This window comes from Scyliorhinus torazame, chromosome 5 (genome assembly GCF_047496885.1).
Source record: "Scyliorhinus torazame isolate Kashiwa2021f chromosome 5, sScyTor2.1, whole genome shotgun sequence".
In the NCBI taxonomy this organism is placed as follows: Eukaryota; Metazoa; Chordata; class Chondrichthyes; order Carcharhiniformes; family Scyliorhinidae; genus Scyliorhinus; species Scyliorhinus torazame.
The window spans coordinates 158,411,951-158,434,311 of NC_092711.1; the positions used below are offsets into that span (position 1 = coordinate 158,411,951).

Sequence of the window (22,361 nt, forward strand, 5' to 3'; positions counted from 1 at the left end):
CCAAAGCATGAGCCGGTTGGGCAGAATGGCCTCCTGTGCACTCTTGAGCTTTGTGTGCATTTAAACCGAGTGGTAATGAGCTGGAACCCATTTACTATGAGGCCGGGAGAAGCCTAGATGACGGGATGGTTGTAAATGGAATTTGGATCAATACTTTAGGGAAATAAACCTGCAAGGTTCTGAGTGGCTCCATTCTCTGCCCTCATAAACCTATGATGTGGAGATGCCGGCGTTGGACTGGGGTAAGCACAGTACGAAGTCTTACAACACCAGGTTAAAGTCCAACAGGTTTGTTTCGATGTCACTAGCTTTCGGAGCGCTGCTCCTTCCTCAGGTGAATGAAGAGGTCTGTTCCAGAAACACACATATAGACAAATTCAAAGATGCCAAACAATGCTTGGAATGCGACCATTAGCAGGTGATTAAATCTTTACAGATCCAGAGATGGGGTAACCCCAGGTTAAAGAGGTGTGAATTGTTTTGTTTTTGTTTTTAACATTTTTTTTATTCTCCTCCATTTTCACATTTTCTCCCACATTTACATCCATCAACAATAAACAATAATCAGCAAGATATGTCAGTCCCCATAATAACAACAACGATCCCATCTACCCACCAACCCCCAAACCTCAACCCGCATGTTTACATAAACAAATGACAAAAAGGAATCAGGGATTACCCGTAGTCACCCTTAATCTTACACAGCTACCCCCCCACCCCCCCGCCCCACCCCAGGTCTCCAGCTCCTCCCGTCCACTGCCTCTTGTAAAACTCCTCCCCCTACCCTCGGTTCCTTCCCCCCCCCCCCAAACATTCCACCCCGGCTAGACCACTCGGACCCTGTTCTGCCAGGCTCCGATGGCCGCAGCCCCTCCCCCCACCTCACTCCCGTTCACTGGCCAGCGTGGAGGCCCCCGCCCGGGTCCCTTTCCCACTTGCCTGGCCATAGCAAAGCCCAAAGATCCCCTTTTAGCACACAAACCTCGCATATCCACCTACACCCCAAAGAACTCTCATTTTGAGTGAAAGTCCCGTCCCTTCCCTTGTCCAACTATATACCACCTTGGCTCCTTTAATCTCTACACCCGTGCGCAGTGATACAAAAAAGAAGAAAATACAGTCATGAGGTTACATCGGCACATGGCCATTCCTCAATTTGTCAGTTCTGCCACAGTCCTTCTGCTTTCGCAAACTCCTCCACTGCTTCCGCCGTTCCAAAATAAAAGTCGCTGAGCTTGTAAGTCACCCTCAGCTTCGGTGGATCTACAATGCCGCACCGCACCTTGCTAATGTACAGTGCCCTCTTCACCCGGTTGAAGGCAGCCCGCCTCCTTGCCAGCTCCACCGTAAAGTCCTGGTATACATGTATACCAGCTCCAGCCCACTGCACCACCCGCTTCAGCTTGGCCCAGCTCAGGACCTTCTCCTTCACCCTGTACCTACGGAAGCACAGAGTCACTGCCCTTGGAGGCTCACTCGCCTTTTGTACAGGCCTCCACGACCAATGAGCCCGATCCAGTTCATATCGGGAGGGGTCCTCCCCCAATAGTTTTGCCAGCATCGCGGCAAAATACTCAGTCGGCTTCGGTCCTTTAACTCCTTCGGGCAGCCCCACAATCCTAAAGTTCTGTCACCTGGATCTATTTTCCAGGTCTTCCATTTTTCCTCGCAGATCCTTGTTAGTATCCATCACCTTCCGCATCTCTTTCCCCATCGAGGCAAGCTGATCACCGTGCTGCAATAATGTCTCCTCCACTTCCTTCAGCGCCTCCCCTTGCTCTCGCACCTCCGCCACTGCGCTCGCCACCTCCGTCCTCACCGGGGAAACCGCCTCCTCCACCAGCACACTCAAAACCTCCCTCATCTCCTTCCTCACCGTCTCCATGCATTTCGCAATCTGCGCCAACTGCTTTTCAAATTCCGCAGCCATCACGTTGGTTATTTCTTCAGCCGTAAGCAGTGCGGCATTCCCTCGTGCTCCAGCCTCCATTTTTCCTGGTGACCCCGCTGTGACCTTTCCACTCCCCGACGGACCTCCCGCTGGTTTTTCTCCGGCCGTTTTTTTGCTCACCCTCGACATTTTTCTTTGGGGTTTTTTTTCCCGCCCTCCTGTGTCTTCTCAGTGCCTCCTCCGTGCCTTCACCCTGCTTCTGCCGCCTCCGTGGACCCTGGGACCGGGCTTAAAGCCCCAAAATTGCCGTTCCCGAGCGGGGGCTCTCCATTGTGCCACCGCCTCCCACCCGCTGTCACCGGTCGTCCTCAAAGTGGTGTGAATTGTATCAAGCCAGGACAGTTGGTAGGATTTTGCAGGCCAGATGGTGGGGGATGAATGTAATGTGGCATGAATCCCAGGTCCCGGTTGAGGCCGCACTCGTGTGCGGAACTTGGCTATAAGTTTCTGCTCGGCGATTTTGCGTTGTCGCGCGTCCTGAAGGCCGCCTTGGAGAACGCTTACCCGGAGATCAGAGGCTGAATGCCCTTGACTGCTGAAGTGTTCCCCGACTGGAAGGGAACATTCCTGCCTGGTGATTGTTGCGCCATGTCCGTTCATTTGTCGTCGCAGCGTCTGCATGGTCTCGCCAATGTACCACGCTTCAGGACATCCTTTCCTGCAGCGTATGAGGTAGACAACGTTGGCCGAGTCGCACGAGGATGTACCGCGTACCTGGTGGGTGGTGTTCTCACGTGTAATAGTGGTATCCATGTCGATGATCTGGCACACCTTGCAGAGATTGCCATGGCAGGATTGTGTGGTGTCGTGGTCACTGTTCTGAAGACTGGGTAGTTTGCTGCAAACAATGGTTTGTTTGAGGTTGCGCGGTTGTTTGAAGGCAAGTAGTGGGGGTGTGGGGATGACCTTGGCAAGATGTTCATCGTCATCAATGACGTGTTGAAGGCTGTGAAGAAGATGACGTAGTTTCTCCGCTCCGGGGAAGTACTGGACGACGAAGGGTATTCTGGCGGTTGTGTCCCATGTTTGTCTTCTGAGGAGGTCGGTGCGGTTTTTCGCTGTGGCGCTTGGAACTGTCGATCGGTGAGTCGAGTGCCATATCCCGTTCGTACGAGGGCATCTTTCAACGTCTGTAGATGTCTGTTACGCTCCTCCTCGTCTGAGCAGATCCTGTGTATACGGAGAGCTTGTCCATAGGGGATGGCTTCTTTAATGTGTTTAGGGTGGAAGCTGGAGAAGTGGAGCATCGTGAGGTTATCAGTGGGTTTGCGGTAAAGCGAAGTGCTGAGGTGACCGTCCTTGATGGAGGCGAGTGTGTCCAAGAATGCAACTGATTTTGGAGAGTAGTCCGTGGTAAGTCTGATGGATGGAACTTATTAATGTCATTGTGTAGTGATTCGCACCCCAATACGCCAACATCTTCATGCACAAGTTTGAACAGGACCTAGTCATCGCACAGGACCTTCAACCGACATTATACTTGATTTCTCGAGGAATTAAGGGCTATGGAGAGAGAGCGGGTAAATGGAGTTGAAATCAGCCATGATTGAATGGTGGAGTGGACTCGATGGGCCGAATGGCCTTACTTCCGCATGGATACCACCATTACACATGAGAACACCACCCACCAGGTACGCGGTACATACTCGTGCGACTCGGCCAACGTTGTCTACCTCATACGCTGCAGGAAAGGATGTCCCGAAGCGTGGTACATTGGCGAGACCATGCAGACGCTGCGACAACGAATGAACGGACATCGCGCAACAATCACCAGGCAGGAATGTTCCCTTCCAGTCGGGGAACACTTCAGCAGTCAAGGGCATTCAGCCTCTGATCTCCGGGTAAGCGTTCTCCAAGGCGGCCTTCAGGACGCGCGACAACGCAGAATCGCCGAGCAGAAACTTAGAGCCAAGTTCCGCACACATGAGTGCGGCCTCAACCGGGACCTGGGATTCATGTCGCATTACATTCAACCCCCACCATCTGGCCTGTGAAGTCCTACCAACTGTCCTGGCTTGATACAATTCACACCTCTTTAACCTGGGGTTACCCCATCTCTGGATCTGTAAAGATTTAATCACCTGCTAATGCTCGCATTCCAAGCATTGTTTGGCATCTTTGAATCTGTCTATATATGTTTCTGGAACATACCTCTTCATTCACCTGAGGAAGGAGCAGCGCTCCGAAAGCTAGTGACATCGAAACAAACCTGTTGGACTTTAACCTGGTGTTGTAAGACTTCGTACTGTGCTCATAAACCTACACACTAAATAGAGAAATTTCATGAACTCCAGTCTCTCCAATTAAAAGCAGAAGCGCATCTGAATCCAACCATTGTCATCTCTTGTGAACTCGCTGGTGTCTCAGCAGGTGGTGTGAGTGAGTGAATCCCTTCCCACACTCAGTGCAGGTGAACAGGCTCTCCCCGGTGTGAACTCGCCGATGTCTCAGAATGCCGGACGACATTTTCAATCTCTTTGCGCCGTGAGAGCAGCTAAACGGTTTGTTCTCGGTGTGAATACGCTGGTGGACCCTCAGAACCGCAGCATTTTTCAAGCCCTTCCCACATTCCGAGCATTTAAAGGGTCTTTCGTTCGTGTGAGTGACCTGGTGTACAAGCAGGCTGGATGACTGAGTGAATCACTGCCTACACATGGAGCAGGTGAATGGCCCCTCCCCAGTGTGAACTCACTGGTGTCCACAGGGCCGGTGCATCACTGAATCTCTTCCCACACAGAGCAGACAAATGGCCTCCCCCAGTGTGTAGCCGCTGATGTGTCACGAAGTTGGAAGAATTCCTAAATCTCTTCCCACAACTGGAGCAGGTGAATGGCCTCGCATCGGTGTGAACTCGCTTGTGTATCTGTAGATAAGTTGACCGAGTGAATTCATTTCCGCACTCAATGCAGGTGAAGAGCCTCTCCCCAATATGAACTCGTCAGTGTGTCGGTAAGTTGGATGAATGACTGATCCCTTCCCACATTCAGGACAGGTGAACGGCCTTTCCCCAGTGTGACTGCGGCAAAGAATCTCCAGCTTAGATGGGGCTGTGAATCGCTTCCCACATAGAGAGCAGGTGAACGGCCTCTCTCCGGTGCGAATGCGATGATGCATTTCCAGCACAGATGGAGATCTGAATCCCTTCCCAGCCACCACATTTGCACGGTTTCTTCATGGTGCGGTTGCATTTGTATCTCTGCAGGTTGGACAATCAGTTCAAATGTCATCCACACACAGAACACATGTACGGTCTCTCCCCACTGTGAATAGTGCAATGTTTTTTCAGGCTGTGTAACTGGTTAAAGCTCTTTCCACAGTCAGCGCTCAGGAACACTCTCACTCGGGTGTGTGTGTCTTGGTGCTTTTCCAGTCACACTGATGATTAAAATCTTTTGAAGCCGACAGAACAGAAAACATTTCTCCTTCCAGATTCAAAGGCCAATGATATTCCGGCCTCAAGGAAACGAGTGAATCTATCAGATCGAGACACATTTGACATTTCTGTCTGTAATTCTTCCTCTTCTAATATCCTGGAAAAACAATACACAAAAGTTATCACTTTCAGTACAGGATATAGATTCAGAACAGACAATTCTAGTTTCTCTGGAACTTTCTTTCCTCTTTCATTCCCCGAAAGCTGTAAATCTCCATCCCACACACTCTCGATCCATTCTCACTCTGCTGTATCTAATATTCACCCTCCCAATTCTCCTGGAGGTGCTGATTCAGGCTGATTGACAGATCCATGCTCACTGCTTCCTGTCCTGGACACACAAACATGAGAATTTAAATGCAGGCTGCCAGACAGATATATGTCTATATTGTGGTTTTAAAGTTAATAATGATGCAGGAGTATTAAGCAGCTGTTGAAATGCATTGTACTTCGCATGGGTCGTGCAGTGGTTAACACTGCTGCCTCACAGCTCCAGGGATCCGGTTTGATTCCTGCCTTGGGTCACTTTCTGTGTTAGGTGGATTGGCCATGCTAAAATTGCCCTTAGTGTCCAAAATTGCCCTTAGTGTTGGGTGGGGTTACGGGGATAGGGTGGAGGTGTGCGGTTGGGTAGGATGCTCTTTCAGAGAGCTGGCGCAGACTCGATGGGCCGAATGGCCTCCTTCTGCACTGTAAATTCTATCTATCTATCTACTGGACTAAAAATCATAGAATCTACCGTGCAGAAGGAGGCCATTCAGCCCATCGAGTCTGCACCAGCCCTTACAAAGAGCACCCTACTCAAGCCCACGTTTCTACCCTATCCCCATAACCGGTAACTGAGTAACCCCCACTTAATCTTTTTGGACCTAAGGGCAATTTATCATGGCCAATCCACCTAACCCACACATCTTTGGACTGTGGGAGGAAACCGGAACACCCAGAGGAAACCCACACAGACACGGGGAGAACGTGCAGACTCTGCACAGACAGCGACCCAAGCCAGGAATCGAACCTGGGACCCTGGAGCTGTGAAGCAACTGTGCTAACACTATGCTACCGTGCCCCTAAAATGTGTTCTGCCCCTAAAAATGTGTTCAACATACAGACTTGATTCCCTTTCTTTCCCTTCAATTGCTGCAAATCACCAAATGAAGGTCAGAATAAGAAAATTAATGGAAAGGGGAGGAAATAAAGTCTTTTACTCACAGATGTTGGCGGCAGTCTGTGTGAAGGTCAATCTTCGTTGAAACAAAGCCCGCGCTCTGATTGGCTGGAGGACCAGAGTCCTTCCGGTCCTCCAATATTTTCCATTGGTTGCCGGCTGCTTGAAAGGCGATGTCACGTGGCACTGGGAGACAATTTGACTCATGGAACGCAGACAATTTGGCCAATGGGATTAGCACCATCCTGCACATGCGCAGCTGCCCCTCTCCCTTGGACGTGCGGTCCTGGGCTGCCCGCCCGTGCGGCGGATAGAGCGGTTTTCCCATCGTGGGCCATTGTGGGAGGCACGGTCGTCATTGCTCACCTCGGGCCCAGTCTCCCGGGGCTGGAATGAAAAGCGTCACTCTGACACAACGGACATGTGGCTGGTCACTGTATTTGATTGATTTCAGCCATCCCAACTTATCATTTAATAAATTCACTTTAGTTCAGACAAGACTTTAACCAATTAAGGCAAAGGCAAAATTCTCTGGATAGTAAATTTAAAAAGAAGTTTATTAAATCAAAAAAGTTTACTGATCAACTTTAAGACATTGACTATTTACAACTTTATGTGGGTGATCGGTCTGTGGAAGTGTAACCCTCTCTGGCTCCTTGTTTGACAGTAATTCTTGTGGAATTCAGCCTCGGGAGTCCGGCTTCTTCTTTGACAGTAATTTCCTTGGAACTCGGCCTCGGGAGTCTTCAGTACTTGGCCAGCAAGACCTTCAGAACCTCTACTTTTATCCCCAAAGTGACCAGGACCTCACGCCTGTTGTAACATGACTATTGGTCAATTTGGCCATTAGATTAGTTTAATTGGGATCCCCAATTACTTACACCACCTTCTTTCAGTATCGTAGACAGGGGCGGCACAGTGGTAAGCACTGCTGCCTCACAGCGTCAGGGACCCAAGTTCAATTCCATCCTTGGGTGACTGTGTGGAGTTTGTACTTTCTCCACATGTCTGCGTGTGTTTCCTCAGGTGCTCTGGTTTCCTCTCACAGTCCGAATATGAGTGGGTTAAGTGGGGTTAAGGGGTAATGAGGATAGGGTGGGAGAGTGGGCCAAGGTAGGGTGCTCATTCTGTGGGTCGGTGCAGACTCAATGGAATGAATCGCCTCCTTCTGCACTGCAGGAATTCTATGATCCTATGAATACATTGGAACAGGCAGCACGGTGGCGCAGTGGGTTAGCCCTGCTGCCTCACGGCGCCGAGGTCCCAGGTTCGATCCCGGCTCTGGGTCACTGTCCATGTGGAGTTTCCACATTCTCCCCGTGTTTGCGTGGGTTTCGCCCCCACAACCCAAAGATGTGCAGGGTAGGTGGATTGGCCACGCCAAATTGCCCCTTAATTGGAAAAAATGATTTGGGTACTCTAAATTTAAAAAAAAATGAATACATTGGAACTGTTTCATACTATCCCTTTATCTGATTTAAACAATCCGTTATTCATACAGTTTCAAATGTTGAGGCTAATAAGCTTGAACGTCTCTCTTGCCAGTACATTTCTCTTCTTGCACATTCTTTACATACACAGCAATTAAGCTTTTACATTTTTACAGCAAATAAAACTCAGTCTTTCACTATAACTACTAATTAATTATTGATTCATTAATCCAAACTCAATTAGCTCATTACTTATTCAGTCATTTGTTACTGACTGGTAGCTGATCAATATTGTTGATTAACATAAGATACATTGGTTCAAAGAGCTTGTTTTGTAGAAGGCCATTCCTTTCTTTCTTATGAACCTTGATTGGATTGAACAATGGGACTTAGACTTGAGCCAGATTTTAACAACATATTATGTCCTGTAAGTTTACAAAATTCTGGAACAATGTTAGTTTAAACAATTTCCATGAGTTCAGTCGTTTATGGAAAAAGTTTGGTTGAAAAACTATTAATTTTAAAAATAACGGTCCAGTCACATGCTGGAGTTTAACATGGCTTCCTTGACCTTGTTACACACAACAATGATGCAGACGGACGATAATGTAATAATAATAATCGCTTATTCTCACAAGTAGGCTTCAATGAAGTTACTGTGAAAAGCCTCTAATCGCCACATTCCGCCGCCTGTTCGGGGAGGCTGGTGCAGGAATTGAACCCGCGCTGCTGGCACTGTTCTGCATTACAAGCCAGCTGTTTAGCCCACTGTGCTAAACCAGACCCTATAGTGATTGATTTGAACTAAATATAATTTTATTATTACGTTCATGGGATGTGGGCATTGCAGGTTGTGCCAGCATTTATTGCCCATCTGTAACTGCCCTTGAGGGGGCAGTTCAGAGTCATCCACATTGCTATGGGTCTGAAGTCACATGTAGGCCAGACCAGGTAAGGATAACAGATGTTATTATGAAATTATGAATGCTAATAGAATAGAATGTAATTTTTGATTGCGAGGGGAAATGAATACAAAAGTAGGGACGTTATGCTTCAGTTATACAGGACATCGGTGGTGAGACCACATCTGGAGCACTGTGTACAGTATTGCTCTCATTTAAGGAATGATATAAATGTGTTGGAAGCAGTTCAGAGAAGGTTGACTGGACTCATGCCTGGAATTGGAGTCTGGTCTTATGAGGAATGATTGGGCAGGCTGGGCTTGTGTCCGATGGAGTTTAGATGACTTGATTGAACCGTACAAGATCCTGAGGGGCCTTGACAGGGTGGATATGGAAAGGATATTTCCTCTTGTGTGAGAATCTAGAAATTGGAGTCACTTTAAAGTAATAACTTGCACATTCAAGGCAGAGGAGAACTTTTTTCTCTCAGAGGGTTGTGAATCTTTGGAACTCTCTTCCTCAAAGGGCAGTGGAAACAGAGTCTTTGAATATTTTGAAGGCAGTGCTGGATAGATTCCTGTTCATCAAGGGAGTGAAAGGTTATCGGATGGGGGTGGGGCAGCAGGAATACCACAAGAAATAAGAACAGGAGTAGACCATTCAGCCCTTTGAGCCTGCCCCACCATTCAATCATGGATGATCCAACATTTCTCTTTGCCACTTTCCTGCCCTTTTCCTGTAATGCTTGATTCTCTCACTGATCAAGAATCTATCTCAGCCTTAAATATAGACAAGTACTCTGTCCCCACAGCTCTCAGTTCCAACGACTCAAGCATCAGAGAAGAAATGTCTCCTCATCTCAGTCTTAATAGGCACCTCTTTATTCTGAGACGGGTCCCTCTGGTCCACAGCTGCAGCAAGACTTCCCGACTCTTATACTCCAACCCTCTTGGAATCAGGACCAACGTTCCAGTAGTCTTCCTGATTACCTGCTGCCTTTCTGTGTTTCGTGCACAAGTTCCCCCAAGTCCCTTTGTTTTGCAGCTTTCTGCAGTTTTCCAGCATTTAAATAATACTGTCTTTTGTTTTCCCTTCCAAAATGAACAACTTCACATTTTCCCACATTATGCTCCATTTTCCAACTTTTTGTCCACTTGCTTAACCTCTCAATATCTCATTGCAAACTGTTTGTATCCCCCTCGCAACTTGTCTTTGCACCTATTTTTGTGTCATCTGCACTTTGGGCACAGTATGTTCGCTTCGACCACCAAATCATTATGAGACATTATAAACCGTTGTGGTCCCAGAACTGATCCCTGTGGAGCCCCACTGGTTACAGTTCGCTGTTTCCTGCCCATCAGTCAACTCTCTATCCTTCCCAACATACGAGCGCCAACACCATGAGCTCTTATCTTATAACTTAACCTTTTGTGAAGTACCTTGTCGAATGCCTTTTGCAAGTACAAATACAACACATCTACCGGTTCCCCTCTATCCACTCAAGTTGTGATAAATTAACCAGACACGGTTTCCCTTTCATGAAGCCATGCTGACTCTGCTTATTATGATTTTCCAAATGTGTTGGTATTACTTCCTTAATAATTGATTCCAAAATGTTTCCAACAATAAAGGTTAGGCTAATCGGTCTATATTTACCCACTTTTTGTATAGGGATGTCACATTGCCAGTTCTCCAAAGCCAGTTCCTTCTCCAGAATAAAATAATTTTTGGAAAATCATAACCAATGCATCCACTGTCTCTGTAGCCATTTCTTTTAGGATCTTAAGATGCAAGCAACAGGGCCAGGGCACTTACCTGCCTTTAGCCCCATTAGTTTGTCTAACATGGTTTGTCCAGTGATTTAATTCCTCCCCCCTATTCTTTATCATTAATGGAATGTTCAATGCCTCTTCAACCATAAAGATTGATGCAAAATATCTGTTTAACTCCTCTGCCATTTCTTTGTTCCCCATAACTGTCTCCCAGATTTATTTTCTAAAGGGCCTCTGTGGAGTTGCAGTTACAATCAGTTCAGCTGGGAACTTACTGAATGGTGGAGCAGGCTCGAGGGGTTGAGTGGCCTACTCCTGCTCCTAATTCGTATGTTATCACATCCTTTATAATAGATTGTAGCATTTTCTCTCCTACTGAAGTCAGGCTAATGGGTTTGTGGTTCCCTGTTTTCTTTCTCCCTCCTTAAATAGTGGGGTTACATTTACTGCCTTCCAATCTGCAGCAACCATTCCAGAATCGATAGAATTTTGAAAGATGATCACCAATGTATCCACTATCTCGACAGCCGCCTCTTTCAACACTCTGGGATGTAGAGCATCAGCTTTTGGGGATTTATTAACTTTTAATCCAAAAAATTCTCCAGTACTACTTTTTCACTCATGCTGACAATTGTGAGAATCCCTTGGTTCTCTTGTGTTTTTGGGACAATTTCTGTATCTTCCTCCATGAAGACTGACACCCATTGTTTAGTTTCTCTGTCATTTCCTTATTCCCCATTATAAACTCTCCTGTCTCTGTCTGGAATGGACCCACATTGGTCTTTGCCAATCTTTTCCTTTTCACATTCCTATAGGAGCTTTTCCAGTCATTTTTTTATGTTTCTCGCCAGTTTGCTCTCATATTCTATTTTCTCTTTATCAGTTTCTTGGTCCTCCTTTGCTGAATTCTAAAACATGTTCCCAATCATCAGGGTTACTACTATTTTGGCCACTTTATGAGCCTCTTCCTTGGATCTAATGGAATCTGTACCTTTTCTTGTTAGCTACGGTTGCATAACCTTTCCTGTTGGATTTTTGTTTGTTAAAGGAATCTATATCTGAGGAGCTGTGAAAATGAACGAAATGCAGTGCTGGATATAATTGAGAGTAGAAACAATAACAGAAGTCAACTCCTGCAATCAATTGTGAACCTTTGGGTGTCTCAGTAGGTGGGAAGAATTACTGCATCACTTTTCCTGTGGATTTTTGTTCCTGAAAGGAATGTGTATTTGTTGCAAATATGTAATAAATCCTTAAATGCTAGCAGATGTCTGTTTATTGTCTAACCTTTTATTGCAATTTCCCAATCTACCATAGACAACCTGTCCCTCATACCTCAACAATTTCCTTCTTTGAGAAACACCCAGAAAAATTAAACAAAGAACCATGTAACCACCATAGCCCATCTTCATGGCAACGTGGCATGCTTTAAGAGGTTCCAAACAGAAATGGGAACTAAATATCTTCTAACTTCCAGCACATTTTCACTCTGTGACCCTTGTGAAATTGGAAACCACGTATTTGCAACAAAGCTCAAAGAGTATCAGCCCACTGGAGGAAACGTTGCGAGACCAGTCTTTCCAGCAGAAAGAAACGCCGACCATCAGGCTGGATAACTGAGCGAATCTCTCCCCACACTGAGAGCAGGTGAACAGCCTCTCCCCAGTGTGAATTCGCTGGTGTGTCCTCAGGGTGGATAAATCTCCGAATTCCTTCCCACACTGAGAGCAGGTGAACGGTCTCTCCCCACTGTGAACGCGCTGGTGTGCCTGCAGGTGGGGTGACTTGAGTAAATCCTTTCCCACACTGAGAGCAGGTGAATGGCTTCTCCCCAGTGTGAACCCGCTGGTGTGACTTCAGGCTAGATAATGCAGTGAATCCCTTCTCACACTGAGAGCAGATGAACGGTCTCTCCCCAGTATGAATTCGCTGATGTGACTTCAGGGTGGATGAATGTCTGAATCCCTTCCCACACTGAGAGCAGCTAAACGGCTTCTCCACAGTGTGAACTCATTCATGTGACTTCAGGCTGGATAATTCAGTGAATCCCTTCCCACACACAGAGCAGGTAAATGGCCTCTCCCCAGTGCGACTGTGTCGATGAATCTCCAGCTTAGATCGGACTCTGAATCTCTTCCCACAGACTTCACATTTCCACGGTTTCTCCATGTTTTGGGTCTCGTCGTAACTCTCCAGGTCAGACTATTAGTTGAAGCCTTGACCACATACAGAACACGTGTACGGTCTCTCCCCGCTGTGAATGGTGTGATGTGTTTTCAGGCTGTGTAGTTGGTTAAAGCTCTTTCCACAGTCAGTGCTCTGGAACACTCTCACTCGAGTGGATGTGTCTCGGTGCTTTTCCAGTCACAATAATCTTTAAAATCGTCTGAAGCAAACAGAACAGACAAACATTTCTCCTTCTCGATTCAAAAGCCGATGATATTCAGGCCTCGATGAACCGAGCGACTCTGGCAGATCGAGATGTGACTTTTGAGATTTCTGTCTGTAATTCCTCCTCTTCTAATATCCTATAAAAACAATTTACAAAAGACATCATTGTCAGTACAGGATAGAAACTCAGAACAGACAATTTTAATTCCTCTGGAACATTTTATCCTTTCTCACTCCGCAAAAGCTGTAAATCTCCATCTCACACACCTCCATTTTCACCCTGCTCCACAACGAGTGAAGAAATCCCTCCTCATCTCAGCTTTCTCTCCATTTTCCTGCCTGTTATCCATAACCCTCGACTCCCTCGTCATCAGAAATCTGTCTGTTGGTGGGAACCATGTGATGCGGGGCAGGAGTAGCTGCTTTTCCGCAGGTTCTGATGCCACTTGCCTAGAATCCGTAATTTATCCTGATTGCCCGGCACTCATCTACCTGATCCTTGAATTCATATTTGTTCTCATGTCTCTGGAAGACATCGGGATTAGGAAAGGTAAGATTCAGAAATCTGTCGATAAAGGAGCGCAGGCGGATTCAGTGGAAACGGAGCCGCCTTTTGAACATGGCGGCCTGACCCTCAGGAGTTCTCTCGACCCCGCGCTCTCCGGGACTCTCTCGGAGGTGGTGAAGATGATGACTGCCAACATTCTCCGTGTTATTGACCAGAGGCTGAGTGTGCTGATTCAATACCTGTGAGCTCAGCCCGAGGCTGTGAGGGAGACCGGGAAAGTGAAGGACGTGGGAGGGAATATGATCTTGGACCCGACGGGTGAGAATGGGGATTTTCGGGACTTCTGTAGCAAGCTGTACGAGTCGGAACACCCTGCCGGGGCGGAGGTGATGAGGCAGACTTTAGAGGGGTTGGAATTCCCAAAGATGGAAGAGGAGCAGGTGGAGGCCCTGGGGGCCCCAATTGTGCTGGTAGAAGCATCCTTCACTTTCCCGGTCTCCCTTGCAGTCTCCTGCTTCCTCAACTGGTGCACTAGCATCCTGCTCGCCTTCCCCCCCCTACTCATACACCACCCTTCTTACCCTTCTCAACTGCCCCACTGCCTTTCCCGTAGATAGAAGCCTGATGGATCTCTCTATCTATTCGGAACCCTGGATATCCGTTATCCTTTCTTAGTTCCCAAATAACAGAGGTCAAGTCTGTGCTTTTTGGCAAAGTTCAGTTGAACTTTGTCAGCTTGTGCCACTGGTAAACTTTGTTTGTCAACACAAGATTAGGTCAGATTGATTGTCTTTAGCGAATACAGTAGTTGAGTTTTCATTCAATTACAAATTGTGGTAATTCTTCAAATTATAATACACAGTATAAAATGACTGAGTGATTTAAAGAAAAGAAAGATGGCGATTTAGCAAAAGCAAATAAAGGAAATAGGGTTCAGAAAGAGATAGATAGAGGGACTGGAGGTGATGCAACTGGGCAAGGCCCCTGGTCCGGAGGGGTACCTGGTGAAATTTTATAAGAAATTCTCTGGGGTATTGGGGCCGGTGCTGGTAAGGGATTTTAACGAGGCAAGGGAGCTGGGAGTGCTCTCCCAACGTTGTCGCAGGCTTCGATCTCCCTCATTTTGAAGCGGGAAAAGGACCTCGAACAATGCGAGTCATACAGACCGATCTCCCTGCTAAATGTAGATGCCAAACTATTGGCTAAGATCTTGGCCTCGAGAATAGAGGATTGTGACCCAGGGGTGATAGGGGATAACTAGAGGGGTTTGTGAAGGGGAGGCATCTGGCGGCCACCATCAGGAGGCTACTCAATGTGATCACGATACCTCCAGAGGGACGAGAGGTAGAGGTGGTGGTCGACATGGATGCAGAGGTCTTTGATCGAGTGGAGTGGGACTATTTGTGGGAGGTCCTGGGGCGGTTTGGATTTGGACAGTGTTTTGTGGACTGGGTCCGGTTGTTATACCAGGCACCGGTGTCGTGTGTATCGACAAACCAATTGAGTTCAGATTATTTCAGGCTGCACGAGGCAGGGGCGCCCGCTCTCCCTACTGCTGTTTGCCCTGGCTATAGAACCATTTGCGATGGCACTGACAGTATCAGGAGATATTGGGATGGTGGACAGTATGAAAGAGACCATTCTTTTAGCCAGACAAATAAATGTGTCAAGCTGAGGGAGCAAACGGTGTAAATGTGTTAGAGAGAGAGAGACCTGGGCCAACCTTTCCGGAGTCTGCATCCTCCCTGTAATCACTTCCTTTCCCTTCAGTTGCTGCAAGTCACCAATTGAGGGTGAGAATGAGAAAAGAAATGGAAAGGGGGAGAAAAGAAAGTGTTTTACTCACAGATGTTGGAGACATGAGGGCATTTTAGTCTGTGTGAAGCTCAATCTCCATTCACACATACGTGCGCTGATTGGCTGGAGAACAAGAGTCCTTCCGGTCCTAACTCTATCCATTAGCCAACACCTCACAGGAAGGTCAGGGGCTGGGCTTTCCTCCACACATGCGCAGCTTCCCCTCACCCTTGGACATGCACAGTACCTGATCACCCGCCCGTGCGGCGGATAGAGCGGGTTCCCCAGCGCGGGGGATTGTGGGAGCTACGGCCGACAGTGTCCAAACTCCTGGGGTGAAAAGTGGAGGAGGCTTGGGTGGTTGTGTGCGAGCTTGGTGTCTGCCCCCGGGCCGATTCGAAAGGCAGGCCGCCTCTGGGAGCTTCCTGGATGGGGTGAAACAGCAACTCGGCGCCCGTTGCTCCTGGTCCCCGAGGGAAGGGGAGAAGACCGGTTTCGGAGTACTGCGACCAGTCGTGTTTCAAGTCAGCGGTTGAGCTGCGGAGACGCTGCTTCGGACTGCGAGGTTTACTGTCGGCGGTTTTGAGTTCGCCCAATGGAGGACGAAGGAATGGAGGAAGGATGGCAGCTGGATAGGCTGCTGGAAGCGGTGGGTCGGAACCGGGAGTGGATACCCGATGGGCGGCCCACGGCCTGCAGCCCGGGGTGGGTTGCTGCCGTTCCTGGGGTCTCCGGGGGTTCGGCCACCTGGACGCCCTGTGGGCGGTTGGGACTGACTCTGGGACTTTCTTCCCCGTTGTCGACTGTTGCCAACATTGGAGTGACTCTGGCCGCTGCCATTGGAGGACTTTGAGGACATGTTGTTCCTTGTGAAATTTCGGCTGGAGTGTCGGGGTCATGATGTGGAACGTGCAAAATTAATGGACTCTTTTTTTATGGACTTTTCTATGAGTACTAAGGGATTTTGTTTTCATGTTTTCTTTGCTTTCGTTTTCTTTAGCAGCCTATGACATTCAACTCATTTCGGGTTTTTTACCGAAATGTTATTTAGTATTTGTGGTGGAACGCTGGTTGGTGCGAAACTGCTCTCCCTCCGAATGGTCCCGTGCCTTTGGGCGGGGTCCAGGAGGGGGGAACCCTCCCTCCTCCGCCGCGCCTGGGTCTGGCTCTCCGGAGCTCTGTGCTCTTAGCGAGGAGGGGCCTTTCCCCCGGGGTGTCGGCTGCAGGGCGGGGTGAACGGGGGTGGGTGAGCAGGGATTAGTGTTCGGTGATGGATTCTATCCTGTTAAATCTTTTCTGGGGTGAATTAAGGCCTGGTGCCTGGTGATTGGGTTTTTGATATGATACTGTTAAAATGAGTCGAGGCCCTGTGGGTCATATTTGTACTGGAGCGGCCGTATAGTATCGGGGCCTTGTGCCTCGCGACTGCTTGTCTTATGTGTTTAGAGTCGTCACCTTGAAATGTGCCTGTGTCTTGTGTTGTACTTTTGGGTTTTGTTTCTTTTCTTTTCTTCTGTTTCTTTTGGAGTGGTCGTATGGTTTCGAGGCCTTGTGCCTCGCGACTGCTTGTTTATATGTTTAGAGGTTGTTGCCTCGATGTACTTGTGTATTGTGGTTTTCTGTTCCTTCTTGCTTTTGGAACGGTCGTTTGGTTTCGTGGCCTTGTGCCTCACGACTGTTCGTGTTATGTGACTGTCCGATTGTTACTTGAACTATGCGTAGGGCCTGTGCCTTGCGGCTGGTTGTGATAAGTGACTGGTTAATAGGTATTTGGAAACGTATTTCGGCCCTGTGCCTTGCAGCTGTTTGTGTTCAATGACTGTTACAACGTTACTGTGAAATGTAATTGGGCCTTGTGCCTTGCAGCTGTTTCGTGTTCAGTGACTGTTTAATTGTCAATTTGAAGTGTGTTTAATCGTCAATTTGAAGTGCAATGAGGCCTGGAGCCTTGTAAATTGGTTTCTGTAATAATTGTGACGACAATAAAAGAGTTACTCACAGATGTTGGAGACATGAGGGCATTTTAGTCTGTGTGAAGCTCAATCTCCATTCACACACGCGCGCTGATTGGCTGGAGAACAAGAGTCCTTCCGGTTCTAATTCTTCCCATTGGTCAATACCGCAGCAGGAAGGTCAGGGGTGGGCCTTCTCTTGCACATGCGCAGCCTCTCCTCTCCCTTGGACATGCGCAGTCCCGTGCAGGGGGGAGGGGAAATCATCCAGAGGCTTCTCGCTCTGGCCGGAGCCGTCAGCCGGTTGCCTCGAAACCTTGTCCGGAGGAGTGGGAGCTGCTGCGTCCGCGCGCCGGACCTGCGCACTGGAACCGTGAGACGTCACCGCGGATTCCTCTGAGTGCGCCGGAAGAGTTGGTGAACCGAAGGAATCTCTTCCCCCCCCCCCCCCCCCCCATCCAATCAGCTCCCTCTTTGTCTGAAGGCGGACGCTGGACACTGAGCAAAACTGGGACCTCACAGACGAAAAACGTCCTCCTGTCTCCAACATCTGTGAGTAAAACACTTTCTTTTCTCCCCCTTTCCATTTCTTTTCTCATTCTGACCTTCAATTGGTCACTTGCAGCAACTGAAGGGAAAGGAAGTGAATTCAGGGAGGGTGCAGACTCTGCAAAGCTTGGCCCAGGTCTCTCTCTCTCTCTCTCAAAGACATTGACATCCTTTGCTCCCTCAGCTTGACACATTTATTTGTCTGGCTAAAAGGATGGTCTCTTTCCCAATGTTCACAATTAAAGGGCTGGTTTCTCCAGGAAATGGCTGACATTTAAGGGGACAGTAAATTAATACCAGAGACATGTCTCGTGTTGTTATATGGTACAGATTAGATATATTATTTAAAGTTCTGTAATAACGTACATTTATTATTATTTCTAGCCTTGTAATATTGTACTGTAGCTATGTAATATATTTCCTGTCATCTCTTCCCTCAGAGGGTTATTAGTCTCTGGATTTCTCTTCCATGGGGACCAGTGGGTGTGGGAGTCATTGAATATATTCACGGATGAGTTGGACAGATTTTTAATAAATTGTTATGTTTTAAATCGTTTTGAAACAATGAATGCAACAGAGTAACAGAAAAAATAGTGGGAAATGGGCACAGTGCGGAACAAGAGATATTGCCAACATAAATCCAAGCAACACATTGCAGAATTAATTTGGAACAAGATATTTGAGTGATGAAATGCCGGATCAATTGAACAACCAGTTGACAGGTTAAAGTAGTGAGTGGGGAAAGAACGTAAGATTATATCACAATTCAGTTTGTAAATCCAAAAATATTACAAACAGACTAACAGCATAATCAAATTAATATGAATCACACAACATAGATGACATAGAACTCCTGTAGTGCAGAAGGCCATTTGCCCCTTCAAGTCTGCAGTGAGCCTCAGAAAGAGCATTTCACTGAAGCCCACTCCCCATCCTATCCTCGTAACCCGGTGCATTGATCATGGTCTACCCACCGAACCTATACATCTTGGACACTAAGGGGCAAATTAGCGTGATCAATCCACTTTCACTGCACATCTTTGGACAGTGGGAGGAAACCAGAGCACCCGGAGGAAACACACATAAAGACGAGGAGAATATGCAAACTCCACACAGACAGCCCCCCCAAGGCTGGAATTAAACCTGGGTCCCAGGTGCTGAGGTAGCAGTACTAACCACTGTGCCCTACTCCCGGCCTAAGTTAAATTGAATTCACTTATGGAAAGCCCAGGAGGAACAAGTCAGTCAAATTGGGGCCTATGTATTTGAGATAGATTAACTGCCGCCATTAGTTAGGCGACAGAGAGAACAAGAACTGATTTTCACGCCACAATCGGGCGTGCTCCATTACCCCCTCCTCCAACTCACTTTACACCACAGGCACCAAAGTCTCCTCAAACTGCTCCTTTCACTGATGAAAGCCCTGTCTGTACCAGAGTAGAATAAAGTCAACAACACACAAACCCTCCCATAATAACAAAAATACAAAAGAATCACGACCACAATAGATCCAAGGGGATCTTGGAGGATTAACCCCACGGCCAGACTGTCATTACCCTCAGGACACCTTCTCCAAAATTAGAAGAAAAGAAGGGCCAACAAGGGAATGGGGATCGAATATCCCACCCACATTTTAGACCCAACGGTGAAGACCTGCATCCACCACCATCCACCCTTCAGCAATGGCGCCACTCGGTTTTGCCATGATTAACGCTCGGATAATAAGCACACGGCACATCTACCATAACTGAGATGAGATAATCCGAGTCTCTGCAACACTCGAGGACAAGAAGACATTCAATCGGCACTCCCAGAATAACAACTCCCTTCAACAGGATAAAAGATAACAAATGCAGACAACAAAACAGCGATAAGGAAAGAGTCCAGATTGGAGCCTGAGTTAGTCTGAGCTGCAAACCATCCCTCCAAATCCTTGCGCTTCATGGATTTAATGAAGGCCAAGGCAGTAGTTGGATTATTGAAAGACTTGACGGAGTTGTCAATATAATTTTCAGGGTCTCAGGATAAAGCAACATAATTCACTCCCGCAGCCTTCAGTTCCCTTCAAACTTCATCAAAGTCTCGATGCTTCGTTTGCGTAGCTGTTGAAAAATCCTGGAATAAGGAAAATCCTCATTCCTTATGGAGCCACGTCCCACCTCACCTTACCCGTCTCCAGGACCCTCTGGTGATCTTTCAAGTTGTGGAAGTGAATGGTTACAGGCCTGGGATGAAAACTATCCCTCGGCCTCAAAGACAGGATCCAATACCCTTTCTAATTTGAAACACCCAGGCTTCACATCCAGCTTGGGGAAAACATGGCAGCCGGTCCTTGAAGAACCTAATGGGAGCCTCACCCTCCACACCTTCTGGCAGGCCGACGACTCGGATATTCTTTCTCTGACCCTCCGTTCTCCAAGTCCGCCAGGCTTCTCCCACGCCACTCAGCTGGTTCTCCAAGGATTGAATTCTTGCCTCCGCCGAGGAGGCATCTTGCTCAATGTTCAGGATTTTCTCCTCCGCATCATCGAGCCTCTTCATGGTGTTGTTCAGCTCGGCCTCCTGAGCTCACAGATATTGAGTCAGCACACTCAGCCTCTGGTCAATAACACGGATAATGTCGCTGACATAGTTCGACCAATGATCCCACAGAATAAATGAGCAGGTTCGATGGGCCGAATGGCCAACTGCAGCTCCTATTTGTTATGATCTCTGTGCCCAGGACAGGCATCAGTGAGCATGGATCTGTCAATCAGCCTGAATCAGCACCGTCAGGAGAATTGGGAGGGTGAATATTAGATACAGCAGAGTGAGAATGGAGGGAGAGTGTGTGGGATGGAGATTTACAGCTTTTGAGGAATGAGAGAGGAAAGAATGTTCTCGAGGAACTAGAATTGCCTGTTCTGAATTTCTACCCAGTGCTGACAGTGATGTCTTTTGTGAATTGTTTTGACAGGATATTAGAAGAGGAGGAATTACAGACAGAAATCTCAAGCGTCACGTCTCGATCTGGCTGAGTCTCTCAATTCCTTGGAACTGGATATCACTGGACTTTGAATCTAGAAGGAGAAATGTTTGCCCAATCTGTCGGCTTCAAAAGGTTTTAACCATCATTGTGACTGGAAAAGCACCGAGACACACACACCCGGGTGAGAGTGTTCCAGAGCACTGACTGTGGAAAGAGCTTTAACCAGTTACACAGCCTGAAAAGACATCACACATTTACAGCGGGGAGAGACCGTACACGTGTTCTGTGTGTGGACGAGGCTTCAACTGATTGTTAAACCTGGAGAGTCACAAGGACACCCAAAACATGGAGAAACCGTGGAAATGTGGGGACTGTGGGAAGGGATTCAGAGTCCCATCTCAGCTGGAAGCTCATCGACGCAGTCACACTGGGGAGAGGCCGTTCACCTGCTCTGTGTGTTGGAAGGGATTCATTCAGTTATCCGCCCTGAAGTCACACCAGCGAGTTCACTCCGGGGAGAGGCCGTTCACCTGCTCTCAATGTGGGAAGGGATTCACTGAGTTATCCAACCTGCGGAAACACCAGCAAGTTCACATTGGGAAGAGGTTGCTCACCTGCTCTCAGTGTGGGAAGAGATTCACTCAATTATCCAGCCTGCAGAGACACCAGCGAGTTCACACTGGGGAGAGGCCGTTCACCTGCTCTCAGTGTGAGAAGGGATTCACTACTTCATCGAACCTGCTGACACATCAGCGAGTTCACACTGGGGTGAAGCCGTTCACCTGCTCTCAGTGTGAGAAGGGATTCACTCAGTTATCCAACCTGCAGAGACACCAGCGATTTCACACTGGGGAGAAGCCGTTCACCTGCTCTCAGTGTGAGAAGGGATTCACTCAGTTATCCAACCTGCAGAGACACCAGCGATTTCACACTGGGGAGAAGCTGTTCACCTGCTCTCAGTGTGAGAGGGGATTCACTACTTCATCACACCTGCTGACACACCAGCGAGTGCACACTGGGGAGAGGCCGTTCACCTGCTCTTTGTGTGAGAAGGGATTCACTCAGTTTTCCAGCCTGCAGAGACACAAGCAAATTCACACTGGGGAGAGGCCGTTCACCTGCTCTCAGTGTGAGAAGGGATTCACTCAGTTATCCAGCCTGCAGACACACCAGCGAATTCACACTAGGGAGAGGCCGTTCACCTGCTCTCAGTGTGAGAAGGGATTCACTTGGTTATCCAACCTGCAGAGACACCAGCGAGTTCACACAGGGGAGAAGGCGTTAACCTGCTCTGAGTGAGAGAAGGGATTCAGATATCCATACACCCTGCGGGAACACGAGTGAGTTCACACCTGGAAGAGGCCATTCACCTGCTCTGAGCAGGGGAGACATTCAATGAACCGTCCCAACTCCGGAGACACTAGCGAGTTAATTCTGGGGCGAGACCATTCATCTGCTCTCAATGTGGGGAGGGGTTTTGTGATTCATCACACCTGTTGTGACTCCAACAAGTTCACAATAAATTACAGATGTTGGCTCTGTT

The 22,361-nt window shown here is 47.9% G+C and overlaps 1 protein-coding gene and 1 long non-coding RNA gene across 3 annotated transcripts; one reads left to right on the forward strand and one right to left on the reverse strand.

The window, feature by feature from the left end:
* Positions 1-7,997: 7,997 nt before the first annotated feature.
* LOC140422219 (uncharacterized) lies at positions 7,998-16,039 on the reverse strand. The gene is made up of 2 exons (XR_011947320.1): positions 15,399-16,039; positions 7,998-13,181 (listed from the first exon to the last, which is right to left on the reverse strand). It is a non-coding gene; the product is annotated as an uncharacterized lncRNA (long non-coding RNA).
* Positions 16,040-16,622: 583 nt separating this feature from the next.
* On the forward strand, positions 16,623-22,361 carry LOC140422179 (uncharacterized). Of its 2 annotated transcripts, none has more exons than XM_072507193.1 (2): positions 16,623-17,857; positions 20,807-22,361. In XM_072507193.1, exon 2 carries the CDS (start codon positions 21,164-21,166, stop codon positions 22,115-22,117), a length of 954 nt encoding a protein of 317 aa, XP_072363294.1. In that variant the 5' UTR covers positions 16,623-17,857; positions 20,807-21,163; the 3' UTR covers positions 22,118-22,361. The 2 variants fall into 2 exon arrangements, with proteins under 2 accessions (XP_072363294.1, XP_072363293.1); XM_072507192.1 differs by having other exon boundaries at positions 16,623-17,853.

Excerpts from the sequence above, each read along its gene's own strand:
- LOC140422179 (XM_072507193.1), top strand. The coding sequence starts at position 21,164 with ATGGAGAAACCGTGGAAATGTGGGGACTGTGGGAAGGGATTCAGAGTC.